The sequence below is a fragment of the Emydura macquarii genome, unplaced genomic scaffold, assembly GCF_026122565.2.
Source record: "Emydura macquarii macquarii isolate MOO-44397 ecotype Brisbane River unplaced genomic scaffold, CSIRO-AGI_Emac_v2 contig_201, whole genome shotgun sequence".
Classification (NCBI taxonomy): domain Eukaryota; kingdom Metazoa; phylum Chordata; order Testudines; family Chelidae; genus Emydura; species Emydura macquarii.
Genome location: NW_027130338.1, coordinates 1221785 through 1238258, shown reverse-complemented (window position 1 = coordinate 1238258; position 16474 = coordinate 1221785). Strand labels below are relative to the sequence as shown.

General features: G+C 41.2%; 1 protein-coding gene across 2 annotated transcripts in view; it reads left to right on the top strand.

The window, feature by feature from the left end:
• Window positions 1-16074, top strand: part of KAT6A (lysine acetyltransferase 6A) — a 63250-nt gene extending 47176 nt beyond the window's left edge. Inside the window, exons 12-17 of one of the 2 annotated variants that reach the window (XM_067545479.1) lie at window positions 99-192; window positions 2271-2502; window positions 4430-4631; window positions 5714-6403; window positions 7538-7832; window positions 10895-16074. In XM_067545479.1, the coding sequence (XP_067401580.1) occupies window positions 99-192; window positions 2271-2502; window positions 4430-4631; window positions 5714-6403; window positions 7538-7832; window positions 10895-13500 (4119 nt within the window). In that variant the 3' untranslated portion in view covers window positions 13501-16074. Of the gene's footprint in view, window positions 1-77; window positions 193-2270; window positions 2503-4429; window positions 4632-5713; window positions 6404-7537; window positions 7833-10894 lie in introns of both variants that reach the window. The other variant, XM_067545471.1, reaches the window with a different exon arrangement.
• The last annotated feature ends 400 nt before the right edge of the window (window positions 16075-16474 follow it).

Here is a 16474-nt window from a genome sequence, read left to right as displayed (position 1 = left end):
TAGTCTTTAGTTCAGGATTAATTACTAGCTCATACACAGCAGCTTTTCTTCTATCTTACTAAACCATTGTTTTCAAGTTTTTCTCTTTTCTCTACCAGGAGAAGCACTGCCAACAGAAGTACAACGTTTCCTGTATAATGATTCTTCCCCAGTACCAGCGTAAGGGCTATGGCAGGTTCCTCATTGACTTCAGTAAGGATCACTTTCACATTCACTTTTTTTCCCCTTTTCTAATTTGTTTGGCCTTTCATATTTCTAGAAGGGACTAGATGGGGAAGATGGGCAGGTTTCCAGGAACTTTCTTGGGTGAAATACCTCCTCCAGAATTAGCTCTGCTTTTTAAATGATGGAAAACTAAATGCTGAACACAAATATATCATTCTCCCTCTGATTCCCATGTTTAACACATAAGTACCTCATGCTAAAAGCTGTAGAGTTGCTCAGTGCAGAATTCCTGGTAAAAGCTTATCCTACTTTAGTAGGTCTTTCTGAAGTAAAGTAAATCCTAAAACTACACTGCTTGTTGAAACTGTCAGCAGCTAAACTAAGTGACTTATGGTTTCTCCAACAGATGCTAATAATAGTTTATTTTATCTTTTGATTTAGAATAATCAAAAATGCCTTATATAAAGGCTCTGAGAACTCTGTCAATTATATAAAATTACAAACTCAAAAACAAATTGCAGTCAGCTCCTTCTACTGACTGATAAGTCTACGTACAAACAATAACACCCCAAAACATTGGCTGGTACCTCAGTCTCCATTTTTGGCTTGTCTACACCTACCAGCAGAACGATATTGGTATGATTAAACAACTCTAATTATACTGAGGTAACTCCCTCTGTGGCCACTCTTATTCTGGGAATTAGTGTCTACACGGGTTGTTATAGTGGTATAACTATACTGGATTAATTCTGCAAATAAATTTCCCTGGGTAGACAAGCCCTAACTCTCTTAAAGGACGAGGAGAAACAAATGGGCTCTACAAAATGCCCTGAAAATCAATAAATCTGGATTATTTCAGACCAGAAGAGGGAGGGTGTTCCACAGCCCCAGCCTCTTGCAGGGAATGAATGACTTGTCTGCCAGCCACTGCCTCTTGGTTATAGGTAGCGTCCTTGCTTCCTCTGATCAACCTATGGCAGTGTATCACAGGGAGATAGGCAGTCTCCGGCCCGTTAGAGCTCTATGTGTCAGTACTAGAATATGAGAAGCTCAGGGCTCCAACTGAAGTTTCCCAACATAGTATTTCTAAAAGGTTTGGGTTCTTTTTTTTTTTTAGTTCAGCTAAGTGGTGGAAATATGTGCTTCCCCTTGAAATTCTCAAATCCATCATTTCAATCAAATTTGTGCCTGAATAATCAATTTCACAAGCACAAAAATATTTGTGCGCTCTGAGGAGAAAGTTGCTGCTCTTTTAGGCTGAAGTCAGTTTATTACATATTTCTTTTCCTCCTTGCCTTTTATTAGTGATTAAAAACAGTAGAATAACAGTAGTGTTTTGTAATTACTATATTAATGTAGTCTGAAGTGAATTCAAAAAGGCTATTTAGAAGGCTTTCTGCCCTTCTTTGCATGCTCAATATCCAGAGAATAATTCCAAGGCACTTTCTCATTGTATTCTTCTTCTTGATCTGAAGAAGAGCTCTGTGTAAACTCAAAAGCTTGTGTTTCTTACCAACAGAAGTTGGTCAAATAAAATAAAATACATTACCTCACCCACCTTGTCTCTCTAGGTTCAAAATAGGCAGATGGTGCCATCTAGTGGTGGTTGCTCATAATCAAAGCAGGATGCAGTTTATAAATCTCTGAGGGTTGGTCTACACTCCTGTCGACTTACTTACGTTGCCATACAGTGGCGTCTTCACTGCACTGCATCGATGAGAAATGCCCTCCAGTCGATGCAGCCTTACTCCTTTTGGGGCGGTGGAATAATGGCGTTGACCAGAGAGAACTTCTGGGATCAATTGAGCAGATCTCCATGACCCACTCAATTGATCCCGCTGCATCGATTCCCAAGGAGCCGACAATGTAGACATACCCTCAATCTACTATAGAATAGTGGAAGTTAGAGATGGAAAAGACCTGCCAAATCATTCAGTGTCTCCTGCAGACGCAGGATATAGTCCTGGTTTTTAAACACTTTCCATCCATTTTTTGGAAGAATGCCACTGTAGAAACTTCTCTATAATGTTGGCATTGGGATAGGATGTAATAGTTGGTATCTACATATACCAGTCCTTGTGAGAAGTTGCTTTGTGTTTCCTTAGGCTATCTGCTATCAAAGCGTGAGGGCCAAGCAGGGTCCCCAGAGAAGCCGTTGTCCGATCTGGGCCGTCTCTCATACATGGCTTATTGGAAAAGTGTAATATTGGAGTGCCTTTATCATCAAAATGACAAGCAAATCAGCATCAAAAAGCTAAGCAAACTCACTGGAATCTGTCCTCAAGACATCACTTCCACTCTGCATCATCTGCGAATGCTTGACTTCCGCAAGGATCAGTGAGTATAGCAATCCCACTTCTTTCCAGACAGATCCAGATGCATTTGTGTAGAGCAGGGGGAGGGATCACATTGATAGACTCTGATGGTGTAACATCCCCCCTGCTTCACAGGGTCCAGCTCTGACTGCTCAGACAGCACTAGCAGGACAGATCACACAGGAACATGCTAATAATCAGGATGCATGTTGAGAAGGGTAAATATATAATCGGAACATCAAAGCCAAGTCAAATACCAGGGATCATTGCTGTCAGCTCTCACACAATACAGTGGTGTTGGGGTTTTTTGTGTTGTTTTTTTACTTTTCCTATTTCTTTAGGGGATTGTATGGTATGGTGTAGTTCAGAGTCACATGAGCAAAGGTACTCCTTGTCCTGCAGCAGAGGTCTTGTTTACATTATAAAACGGACCATGTCAGCTTCTCAGGTTATAACACTGGTGTTCTCCACATTTCTGTAGTTGGGATTTAGCCTTTTAACTGTGTCCTTGAATAACAATAAGTCTTTGACATGTACCCTAAGTAATCAGTGTGTGTGTCTCACCCTTCCCTACCCTTCATTTTAGGCTGGCTCTCCCCCAATTTACATACACTCAATCCCACAGTCTTCTCTTAATACCCTCATCTAAAAGCATAAGAATGGCTATACTGGGTCAGACCAATGGTCCAGCTAGCTCAGTATCCTGTCTTCTGACAGTGGCCGATGTCAAATGCTTCAGAGGTAACGAACAGAACAGGGGAATTATCCATCCCATCATCCAGTCCCAAATTCCAGCAGTCAGAGCATGGGGTTACATCCCTGACCATCCTGGCTAATACTCATTGATGGACCTATCTTCCATAAACTTATCTAATTTTTTTTAACCTAGTTATATTTTTGGCCTTCACAACATCTCCAGGCAGTAAGTTCCACAGGTTGACTGTTCACTGTGTGATGTATATCTTTTTCTTTGTTTTAAACCTGCTGACTATTAATTTCATTGCATGACCCGTTTCTTGTGTTATGTGAAGGGGAAAATATGATATTTCCCCCTGATCCCCCAGTCATCTCTTTTCTAAGATGAACTGCCTAAGTCTTTTTAATCTCTTCCTGTGGAAGCTGTTCTATACCCCTAATCATTGTTGCCCTTCTTTGTACTTTTTCCAATTATAATTAATATATATATTTTTAGATGGGGTGACCAGAACTGCACACAGTATTGAAGGTGTGGCCATACCATGAATTTATATAGAGTCATTATATTTTGTGTAATCTTATCTATCCCTTTCCTAATGGTTCCTAAGGTTGTTAGCTTTTTTGTCTGCAGCTGCACACCGAGCATATGTTTTCAGAGAACTATCCACGATGAGTCCAAGATCTCTTTCCTGGATGGAAACAGCTAACTTAGACCCCCTCATTTTGTGTGTATAGTTAGGGTTATGTTTTTCAATGTGCATTCCTTTGCACTTATCAACATTGAATTTCATCTGCCAGTTTGTTGTCCAATCACCCAGTTTTGTGAGATCTCTTTGTAACTCTTCACGGTCAGCTTTGAACTTTAACTATTTTGAGTAATTTTGTATCATCTGCAAATTTTGCCACCTCACTGTTTATCCCTAATGACAGATGTGGTTTAAACATTTATCTTGCAGGCTAGTCTGTAGCCAACAAGTGACACTGTTACCAGTGGCAAGGAATGGAAAGACATTAGTACTGACTCTCTTAAAGATTGAAGGTGCCCTCCCTCCAAATTTTAGGATATCTCAGATGATGGAATATTGTCCTGTCAGACTTCCTTCTTCTACCTTTCCTTCCTGAAGCCTGGCATGGTGGGCATTGATTGAGGATACAGAGTCCTGTCATATCTTGCTTTGCATCAGTTTCTCACATCTGTGTCTACAGTGCACATCCCATGTATGGCAGACTGAAGGATTTTTCTCTATTCCCAGATTTGTTATTGTTCGTCGGGAGAAACTTATCCAGGATCATATGGCAAAGCTCCAGGTGAATCTCCGGCCTGTAGATGTAGACCCAGAATGTCTGCGTTGGACACCTGTTATTGTTTCCAACTCTGTTGTCTCTGAAGATGAAGAAGAGACTGAGGAAGGAGAAAATGAAGAGCAACAGCAGCAGAAGGAAAGAGAGGTCAATGTAAGAGTGAATCTATTCTCTTTATATAGACCATAGTGTGCCATTTGAAATCTACTCAGCTTTTGTACCTCCCCAGACAAAACAGATGTTTTGTTTCCAGTCAAGATGTTTGAATGGGAAGTGATGGCGATTTATTTAATGGTAGAAGACATTAGAATCATGGCTAGGCTACTTGTCTATTTTCAGATCACAAACCAGAAAAGTGGAAGCCACATGGAGCATAGTCTGGAGGGATGTAGAGCCCAGCCTTGTGCAGCTCTGTTGCAAATTCCACAGGGACTGCTGTCACTGAACAATTACTAATTTTTTTTAATCTACAGAAATGCCCAGGGCACATACTGTAAAAATGGAACCAAGTTGTTGTAATTTAAAAATTCTCTTATGGATTTTTTTCCTTAAACAATATTTGTTTTTTCAAAAGCATTAGAGAACCTAGATATTCAAAGTTAAGTTTACACTTAGAAGACATTAGCCAGTATGAAAACACACAGTGAAGAGCAACAAAATAATGTAACTCTGCCCATGTATTACTGCCCACAAAGCAATTGGAAACCAGGAGGCCATCATATCCTCTTTGTCATGCACTTTGTCACATCAGTAACAGCATTGAGGAATAACCCAAATAGATTTACCTTACTCTTGTTGACAAGCTGACTGCACACTGCTATAGCATTTAAACTGTGAAATGCACTTGACTCTACATTGCTGCAGAAAATTACTTCTGTTGTCTTTGATCATGTGCAATAGCTGGAAAAAAGGCTTTTACGTCCCCCCTTCCTCCATATTTTCATTCCAGCAGGTATCAGTAAACTAATGGCCACTGCTAACAGAAATAAGATGGCAGGAAGTTTGTGGGAGAACATTATCAAATTGGGATTTTGGAACCATTTTGTGGCCCTTCAAAGTTCTACCCATATGCCATTCTGCAGTTCCTAGGAGTCAACCCTGATACCTTGTTGCTCAGTCCTTTAGTTTCCAATACTGTCCCTTGTCTTGGTCAAGAGTTTTTTTGGGGGGAAGTTCAGGATGGAAATAAAATTTAAATGGAAAATGTGAAATGTATTTGTTCTTGTTTCATTCAGGTGGTAAAATCTGTATTGTGGGAGAAGAAGGAGCAAGAGCCTTATTCTCCTACAGAGAGTGAAAAAAAGCCAGACGTAATTCCAGACAATTCCACACGGCCAAATAAACAAGTTCTCCCTCTGGATAGTCTTCCTGCAAACAACCAGCCATCACGGAGAGGTCGATGGAGCCGGAAAGGCAAAAAGCTGCAGGAGCCCTTTTGTGAGAAGGAACAGAAACTGCTCATGGAGGAAAAGTCAGCAGTCCCCAGTGGGCGATGTAGTGAATGTGAGGAGAAGTCAGCAGCCTCGCGGGGGCGATGTGGTGAATGTGAGGAGAAGTCAGCAGCCTCCCAGGGGCGATGTGGAGAATGTGAGGAGAAATCTCCAGCCCCACGGGGGCGCTACGGTGAAGATGAGGAAAAGTCTGCAGTCCCTCACGGACAGTATGGCAAAGGTGAAATGTCATCAGCACCCCGGAGGCGATACAGTGAAGGCATGGAAATGTGGAGGGGGCAGCTAAAGAACAGCACTGAGCCCCTGAAATGCAGATTCACAGAGGAGTGTGACAGAATATCCAGGCGATATAGTGATGGTGATAGGACTCTCCTGAGGTGCTTTAGTGAGAGTAGTGAAGAGGAGGAGGATGAGCCTGAGAGTCCTCGTTCAAATTCTCCACCTGTTCTCACCAAACCAACATTAAAACGAAAGGTACGTGCTCCTTGTGTTCCTTCCTTTCTGGCTGCATGCTGCAGGACATGTTCTCCCTGGATTCATACTATTTGGGGGTCCATTGCTGAAGATACTTGTTTTAAAGCTACATAAGTTAATATATAGCATCTCATCTGCCTTTTTTCAAAGAATCTGAGAGACTGTCCTTGTTTCTCTAGTGTGTAAAGAAGGCAATGGCTGGAGATCACTATTGCCAACTCTTTCAATTGTGACACTTTCTGTTGTATCAGGAAGTGACGTTTTCTCCCGTTCCCCCACGTTTTCCACTCACTTCTGTTACAAAATAATCTATTTCATGTCACATACAATACAATAAAAATGGAAATAGCATTCATTGGAAAAGAAGCTTCACAAAACACAAATGTTAACTTAACAGCAAGCTTAAAATAAACTGCAGTATAAGGGATTCACAATGCCTGATTTTGGAGATATGAATTCCATAAACATGACCAAGAAAATGTTGTGTTAGTGGCAGTGTGCTGCCAAGAAAAAGTTTCCTGCATGACCTGTATAGTTGGTTTTAATTCACATGTATTTGTTCTGAAACAATATTAGGTAGCTGTGATCCTTTTGGACACTAAACCTGCCAAACAGTTATATAGTGGGTCATTGCTGGATTTTTGATCCTCAGCTCCTACAAACAGATCCTGTTCTGTTACAGTGGTATAAATCCACTTACCTTCATAGAAGTGTGGCCAAGCGGATAAAACACTGGAGTGGGACTCAGAAGAGCTGGGTTCTATCCCTATCTGTGCTGCTAGCCTGTAGGGTAAGCTTGGGCAGCTAATGTCACCGCTCTGTGTCTGTTTCGCCATCTATGAAATGGGGATAATGACACTGATCTCATTTGCAAAGTGCTTTGAGATCTGCTGACAAGTGCTACACAAGAACTGGGCAGCAGTAGTTGTAGCATTATTCCTCTATATTTTCACCTATGTAAACTGAGGGCAGAGTTTGGGCCATGGTTTCAGTAGTGTCTAGATTCTGGAGGGAGGCTATCCTGATTCCATGCAGACTGTTGAATTCAGAAGTTTTTTTTTTTTTTTTTTTTTCCATTGTTCAATGTTTTATTTTTGCTCCATATGATCAAATGCTTTTCTTCCCCCCACCCAGAAACCAATTCTCCACCGGAAGAGGCGAGTCCGTAAGCGTAAGCACCACAACAGCAGTGTTGTCACTGAAACAATCTCTGAGACCACAGAGGTACTGGCTGAACCTTTTGAGGACTCAGACTCTGAGAGACCAATGCCCCGATTAGAGCCTACGTTTGAGATCGAGGAGGAAGAGGACGAGAGCGAACTATTTACCAGGGGATACTTTCGCCACTTACCCCCACAGGAAACCCTCAGGCGCAGACCCTCCTCTAAGAGGAAGTCCAAAGATGAAGAGGAGTCTGATGATACTAACGGTATGTTTCATGAGCATGCTGTGAATTGGCACTTTGATAAAGTTGAGGGTATCTGAATGAATAATAGCCTGTATCTCTCAGGAACTAGTTGACTACACTGCCATGTAACTTCAAAACAAAATACCTAACTAGGCATAGATTACCAATCAAACCAAACTCAGATATTTACAACCCATATGCAAAATGTTTCTATATTTAAACATCATATCAGCATATGAACAGATAACAGGTCATCTTCACATTTTACCTGTTCAAGTTCCTTAGTGAAGGAAGTATGTGTGGCTGCAAGAATGGTTATATAAAGGAGTCACTTGAGTAATAAAAGCGAAACAAATCAGAGACCCCTTACTCAGCCTCCCCCTACAGGGACTAAGGAATAGACTGTAAATGGTCTATTTTGGAATCTGTTCCTCATTTGTATTGGGTATACTTGTCCTCAACTTTTCACACACACCCCCAAGTGCTCTGGGCCTAAACCTTTAATACCAACAACAAAAATACATTTGGTCTGAACTGGGGCAGTTAGTGTGTTGCAACATTATAGAAGTAGCATCTCTCTCGTTCAAGTATTTCATTAACAACCTATTTCACAGTTGTTATGTGCTCCGTGATTGCCTAATACATCACATATACCCCATGGGAACTCTTTGATTGACTACATTGTATGAGGGCAAATAGTCAAATAAAAATAGAGGACCATAAGAAAAAAATGTTTGGTGTTTTCAGTCCACCTTCAATGATTCTTACTGGAACTACCTAACTAATTCATAGCACTCATTGGCCTCTCATTAACAGAGGAGAATCATCCCTAAAGGTACTTAAATGCTGAAGAGGTAATGATGTAATTCTACCTTTGCTATTTATATAACACCAATCACCATTGTATTCCTGTGGTGCTGACGTCCACTTACATTAAAATTAAATGCAAAAAAAATGTGATTGCGCCTTAAGAATAACAAAAAGATATAACATGCAGTAATTAAGATTTTAAAAAAAATAACTTGACCATGTTGCACATCAGGTATGTTTTATGGAATTCATTTTACAGCTTGAACATTGTTTTGTGGTGATAGATCTTTTCCCATCTCTAATTTCTATCTAGTCCATTCTAAGCAATGAGACTTCCACTGCTTTCCCTGGGAAACTATTATATAAACTAATACACCATGCTTCCAGGTTTTCCCTGATATTTGATCTACATTTTACTCCTCTTAATTTTATCTCGTCTTCTAGTTTTGGCTGTGTTTACCATACCGAATAATTCCTCTCCTTCCAGTTGTTTCTTAACCAAGCTACATATATTTATTTTTCTTAATCTCCCCATATGACTTAATCCCTCTTGCCCCCTACTCATTTCTGTTGCTTTTCTCCAAATTGCCTCAAATTTGTCAGTATCTTTCAGGTAATATGTTCCCCGAAATGAGCACACTACGTCAGGTATTGTTTCACCTGAAATCATATACTGTGTATTCCCGTATCTTTTGATACTGATGTCTTTGTAGGTCCAGCAGTAGGCCATACTTACAGTATGAAGAAGTCTGATCTGGAATGCAGTGACTCTGAAAAGTACTTGGGGCTCATGGTGAACATGAGCTCTCAGTGTGATGCTATGGCCAGAAGATCTAATGTGTATGTGGTACTGCAACCACAACTGGAGTATTATTTCCAGGTCTGATGTCTATAGGGCCACAAGATTCATAGACCTTACGGTTAGAAGGAACCAACAAGATCATCTAGCCTGACCTCCTGCACATTGCCGGCCACAGAATCTCACCCACCCACTCCTGTAATAGACTCTAACCTCTGGCTGAGTTACTGAAGTCCTCATATTATGATTTAAAGACTTCAAGTTACAGGGAATTCACCATTTACACTGATTTAAACCTGCAACTGACCCGTGCTCCATGCTGCAGAGGAAAATGAAGAAAATCCCAGGGTCTCTGCCAATCTGAACCAGGGGAAAATTCCTTCCCAAGCCCAAACATGGCAACCAGTTAGACAAGAATTATTAAAATATTTAAAAACATCATTATAGTGAGACTTAAGAGCTCAATCGGTTTAAGTTAACAAAGAGAATGTTGAGTGACTTGATCACAGTTGCTAAGTACCTATGGGGGGAACAGAAATAGAGGGCTCTTCAGTCTAGCGGAGAAAGGTATAACGTGATCCATAGCTGGAAGTTGAAGCTTGACACATTCAAACTAGAAATAAGGTGCACATTTGTAATCATTGGAACAATTTACAAAGTGTTGTGTTAGATTCTTTATCACTCGAAAACTGGAAATCAGGATTGGATATTTTTGTAAGATAAATGCTCTAATTCAAACAGGAATTAATTCAAGGAAGTTCTAGGTCCTGTGGTACACAGGCGTCAGACTAGATGATCACAATGGTCCTGTCTGGCCTTATAATCTATGAATCTATAATAAAATTTAGAAAGTAGCTTAAATGTAAATATTGACCCAAACAGAAAAGATGAGAGAGAGAAAATTTTGGTTTCCTTTTATTATTTTTGCAGAAACATGTTCTTCAGTTGCCAAATTAAATTATTTATGTAATTACTTCAATTTTTTTAATACATTTCAGCAATGACTGGACAGGGAAATAATTTTGGATCTTAGATCTCTGCTGAAGAACAGAACTAAATGTAAACATACCTGCAATGTACTTCCATGGGTGTGGGGAGTATCTTGTTCAAGTGGAATATTTTCCTATTAAAAACACATTACATTAATGGTACTTCAAAGTCAGAGTGGTTCTTCCTAGTTCTTCTAATGTACAGTATGTCGCTGAATTTGGATTATATATTAAAGGCTCAAAACACTGAAGAGATGTTCTTAGCAAATGCAGTTCATTTCATGCGTTATTAATGAGCAAATGTTGAAATGGGGGAAAGGGTTAAGAATTCTCTGTTCTGTATTGTTTATAAACATCAAATAATAAATGGGGTGGAATGCTTGGGATTTTGAAAGGGGAGGAGAATTCTTTGAACGCAAAGAGGAGGAAGAAACATTCAAGTAATTATGAAAAGTTTAAGCGGTATTTTTGTTTTGTGTTTCCAGGCACCCCTACCTTGAAGCCAGTGTCTGTGCTCAGAAAATGTGAAGCAAAGATTTCTCCATTTGAGCCAAATACTTCCACACCCATGAAAAAGAAGAAGGGATGGCCAAAAGGCAAAAGCCGCAAACCAATCCATTGGAAGAAAAGACCTGGTCGGAAACCAGGATTTAAACTGAACCGGGAAAAGGTGCCAGCATCTGCTCAGGATGAGGGAGTTGATGACATGATAATTAGTTCAAAACCAGGACGTAAACCCAAAATGCAGGAGAAAGAAGAGCCTCTTGAGAAGAAAGAAGAGTTGCCCCTTGCTGAGGAAAAGAAGGAGGAAGATGTGCATATGGAAACAGAAGAGGTGGGAGAGGGAGAAGAGGAGGATACAACTAGTAGTGAAGTGAGAGCAGTTTCTCCTATGGACAGCAGCAGCAGTCCAGCAGCAGATGTTAAGGATCCTGAGATAGAGGAAGAAGTAGAGGAGAAGCCACGGGTATTAGAAGAACAAAGGCAATCAGAAGAAGAACAGCAAGAACTGGAAGAAACTGAGCATGACCATGAGGAAGAAGAGGATGAGGTTGCAGTAGTTATAAACCAAAATGAAGACCATGATGCAGATGATGAAGATGATGGTCATCTGGAATCTACAAAGAAGAAAGAATTGGAGGAACTGCCAATTAGAGAAGATGTGAAGGAGGAGCCTAATGTCCAGGAGTCTTTTTTAGAAACAAGCATACAGAGCAGTAGAGAAGAGGTAAAGGGCAAAAATGAAGCAGAGGCAGATTCTGAGGAAGAACAGGCTTCCCATGAGACATCAGTGGGCTCGGAGCATGTCCCTGGTTCTGAAGATGATCATGAAGAAGAGCAAAATACTAAAGAAAGGTTAATTGAATTAAAAGAAGAAGAAGAGATTCCTCATAGTGAACTAGATCTAGAAACTGTCCAAGCAGTCCAGTCCTTGACACAGGAGGAAAGTAATGAACATGACGTAGCGTACCAGGACTGTGAAGAAACTCTTGCAGCTTGTCAGACGTTGCAGAGTTACACTCAAGCTGATGAGGACCCTCAAATATCGATGGTTGAAGATTGCCATGCCTCGGAACATAACAGTCCAATGTCCTCTGTTCAGTCCCATCCTAGCCAATCAGTACGTTCTGTCAGCAGTCCTAACGTGCCTGCTCTGGAGAGTGGTTACACCCAGATAAGCCCTGAACAAGGATCCCTGTCCGCACCCTCTATGCAGAACATGGAGACCAGCCCCATGATGGATGTGCCTTCTGTATCAGACCACTCTCAGCAGGTGGTGGATAGTGGCTTCAGTGACCTTGGCAGCATTGAGAGCACCACAGAGAACTACGAAAACCCCAGCAGTTATGACTCCACTATGGGAGGCAGCATTTGTGGAAACAACTCTTCCCAGAGCAGCTGCTCCTATGGGGGATTGTCCTCCTCTAGTAGCCTCACTCAGAACAGTTGTGTTGTCACTCAGCAAATGGCAAACATTGGCAACAGCTGCAGCATGATGCAACAGAGCACTGTCCAGCCTGCTGCGAATTGCAACATTAAGTCACCTCAGAGCTGTGTGGTAGAAAGGCCTCCAAGCAACCAGCAACCAGCAACACAGCCTCAGCAGCAGCAGCAGCAGCAGCAACCGCCTCAGTCACAACAGCCTCAGCCACCACCTCCACCCCAGCAGCAACCTCCACTGTCTCAGTGTAGCATGAATAATAGTTTCACCCCAGCACCTATGATCATGGAAATACCTGAATCAGGAAGCACTGGCAACATCAGTATCTATGAGAGGATTCCAGGAGATTTTGGTGCTGGGAGCTACTCTCAACCATCAGCCACATTCAGTTTAGCCAAGTTGCAACAGCTGACAAACACCATTATGGACCCTCATGCCATGCCTTATAGCCATTCTCCTGCTGTGACTTCCTATGCAACCAGTGTTTCTCTGTCCAACACAGGATTGGCTCAGCTAGCTCCATCTCATCCATTAGCTGGGACGCCGCAAGCACAAGCCACCATGACACCCCCACCGAACTTGGCATCCACCACCATGAACCTCTCATCACCTCTGCTTCAGTGTAACATGTCTGCTACCAACATTGGTATCCCCCACACACAAAGGTTGCAGGGGCAAATGCCAGTTAAGGGGCATATTTCCATTCGTTCTAAATCAGCGCCACTGCCCTCTGCAACTGCACACCAGCAGCAGCTCTATGGTCGCAGCCCACCGGCAGTTGCCATGCAGGCTGGCCCTCGTGCACTAGCTGTTCAGCGGGGCATGAACATGGGGGTTAACTTGATGCCAACTCCCCCCTATAATGTCAATTCCATGAATATGAACACCCTGAATGCCATGAACAGCTACAGGATGACACAGCCCATGATGAACAGCAGTTACCATAGTAACCCTGCCTACATGAACCAGACAGCACAGTATCCTATGCAGATGCAGATGGGAATGATGGGGAGCCAGGCCTATACCCAGCAGCCTATGCAGCCAAACCCTCATGGAAACATGATGTATACTGGCCCCTCCCATCACAGCTACATGAATGCTGCTGGGGTGCCCAAGCAGTCGCTCAATGGACCATACATGAGAAGATGAGCGAGATGAACTTGCAACCTAAAAAACTTAAATATATATAAATAAAGGAACCTTTTATACTGACAAACCAGAGAAAATGGACCTTTTTCCAGTTAAAAATATTGCTGTAGATTTAGAGGGTTTTTCTTTGGTTTATTTTATTTTTTAGGAAGGCTGGTCTTTATTCTTTTTTTGTTTGTTCATTTTGGGTTTTTGTTTCCTTCAGAATCCTGAAACATTTTACAGCTGAAATCCTTTTAAAATGGTTTTAGGGGGGAAATGTGCACAAAACTCTTATCATAATTTTAAAAAGCCTTACTTTGCTGACCGCACGGACACAGTATGTTTAACAGTGAATCGTCTTTTTAAATTTTATTTTCAAATGTATAGTCCCACCCCTTCCTCCCTATGCCCCTCTGTGTGCAGCGCTCAACACTGCAGTCATTAAAATGTCAGACATCTCAAAGGGTAACAGAACCCATCCTTGTAGTCCCCACCTTGCATTTCCTAATTAAATCCAGCAGGAGGCACTTATGGGAGACTCAGAAGGGGACATGGAGGACAAACTAAGCTTTTTATTCCAATGAGGCAGGAAAATTTCCCCTCTTAACCTTTTCTGACCCTTTCACCCCTCTCCAAAATTTGGAGTTCTATGTAAACAATAAATTCTTCTCACACAGATGTCTTCATAGATTAATTAATTAAAATACAGTCTGTTTCATGCTGAAAGTATAATGTCACTTTAAAATATTCCCATCCAGCACACACAGACACACACAGTCAGTCGGAACTAGCATTAGCATCTCAAAGGAGAACTGTGTGTAACCCTAATTAAGCCACTAGAAGGATAAGAGATGGTTATTGTGCAGCAGAAAGAGAAGAAAATGGCTATAGGGTCTTGTTTTGACAACTTGCAAATCAGCCATAACTCTGAGATCCCAAATTCTTCCTTTAATATCTGCTTTGAAATGCTAAGGGTCTTGGTTCTGAGCCTTGGAATTTGACTGAGCTCAAGATCAGCCATTGCCAGTGGTCTGCCTCTAAGTTCCTTTACTCACATAATCTTGGAAGATGAAGTGTGCGTTTAAGTGACTTGACAAGAAACCTACAGAGTCTTTGTCACTATTCCATTCCTATGCATGTGGGGAGAAATTGCTGGGTGTGCCCTTCCTCCAGGAGAGTCATGGTATTAAAACAGGCACATTGCTGCTGTCCGTTTATTCTGAGATCATTTCTTAGTAAGTTCATCACCTCTGAGTCAGTGTGTGGCAAGTGAAGGGAACTTCAACTTCTCTCAAGGGAGGAAAGGGGAGTGGGACAGTCAGCACACCATAGTGGGACCTAGTCAGCAGGATTTTGTAGTGTGCTTGTGCACACTGCAGTTCCCGTTCTCTTTCTGCTAAAATACTGTGTAGCATAAAAGAGAGTGACTGCACCTGTTGGAATGCCATCAAATACAAAAGGAAGGGACATTATTTACCCTTTAGTGTAAAGCTCTCTCTTTTATTGTATATTCTGTAGAGATGCAGACAGTAATAAAAGCAACTAGTTGTAAACAAACAAACACAATCCAAATGAAGGTTTGAGGTTTCTTCAGATGCACTAAAACGGATCTTTCTCCAATAACTGCCAAATATAAAAAAGGCAGAATTCCAAGGACTTCCAATCCTTATTTCTTTGTTTTGAGCATGTGCAAGGCTGCATACGGCCCTGTTTCTCTGTATATACTATTCCGGTTCTAAATCATCCATGTAGAAAGCGCACTGTGCTGCCCTCTCCTTCCTAGATCTTCAGCTGTGTCATTGCTTATTGGCTGCAGGGGGGAATGTGGGGAGGGGGTGGAATGGGATGGATGGGCAGATAGGGTTAAAGACAGGAGAAGCTGTTGAAATGAGGGTTGTGAATTTAGTTTGTTTGCTGTTATGTTTGGTTTGGTTTTTGTATTTTTTTAACAATTGGGCAGCTCCCTTTTCCACAAGCCTTTGTGACTGTAGAACTATTGTAGAAAAAATGTTCTTTTCTATATTATAAAAAGAAATTATCCAACGCAGTAATATTGGTACCTACCATTTTTTCACTTCTGTTTAAAAAAAATGTATTTTTAGCAAGATAACTTGGGTAATCTTCTAAAAGAAATTTAAAAAAATCACTGTTAGTGACTTTGATGCCTTTTAAAATAAGAGCTTTTTCATTTCATTCCATCTTTAAAATTTTTTATCTTTGTTGTAGAATATTAAAAACTATTTTAAGAAAGATAAAAATTCTCTTTAAAGAGATCTCTAGAGTGTGTGAATAGAGCTCCAGATGCCTCTAAAAGCCGCATGTACAAATGAAGCTAAGTCTATTCCTGTCTGTTTATATTTGCTTTTCCTGTTTTGTAACCTCTTTGTACTTTGTTCATGGTGACTCGTAAGCTAAGGGGAAGGGGGGCCTAGATGCCTTTGTAATTCTCCATGTCATGCGCTCCTGGCCCGTTGGCCTCCCTTCCTCTCCTTGTATGTAATATCACTTTTTTTTCCCCTTTCTAGCAAGTACTTTCAAAAGAACTCTGTACATTTTAACATAAAAAAATAAATTATGTTGAGCCATTTTGGATGTCTGTTGTGCATGTGGAATTTTTCTTGCTCCAGAGCATTTGAGAATTTAATCCTGTCAGTGTGGCCCACAGTCTGTAGATTTAATTCCCTTTTGCATGACTGTTGATCCAGAAGAGGTACAGTATCTTAGGGAGACTGGGCACCTAAATCCAAGAACTTTCTCTGCCCAAAATGTTACATTGTCTGATTAAAAGCTGCACATCAAAGAAGACTCAACATTTTTCTCAGGAATGTAAGGCCTGCTCTAGGAAATCATTTCCTTTAAATCCCCTTCACTGGAAGCTTGTCCAAAGCTTCAGCTAAATCATCAGATTCTTTCATCCTGCCCAAAGGGATGTATGTATGTTTGGATGTATGAGAGGGGTTCATCCCAGCTGCCTATCTGCACAGGCATTTGC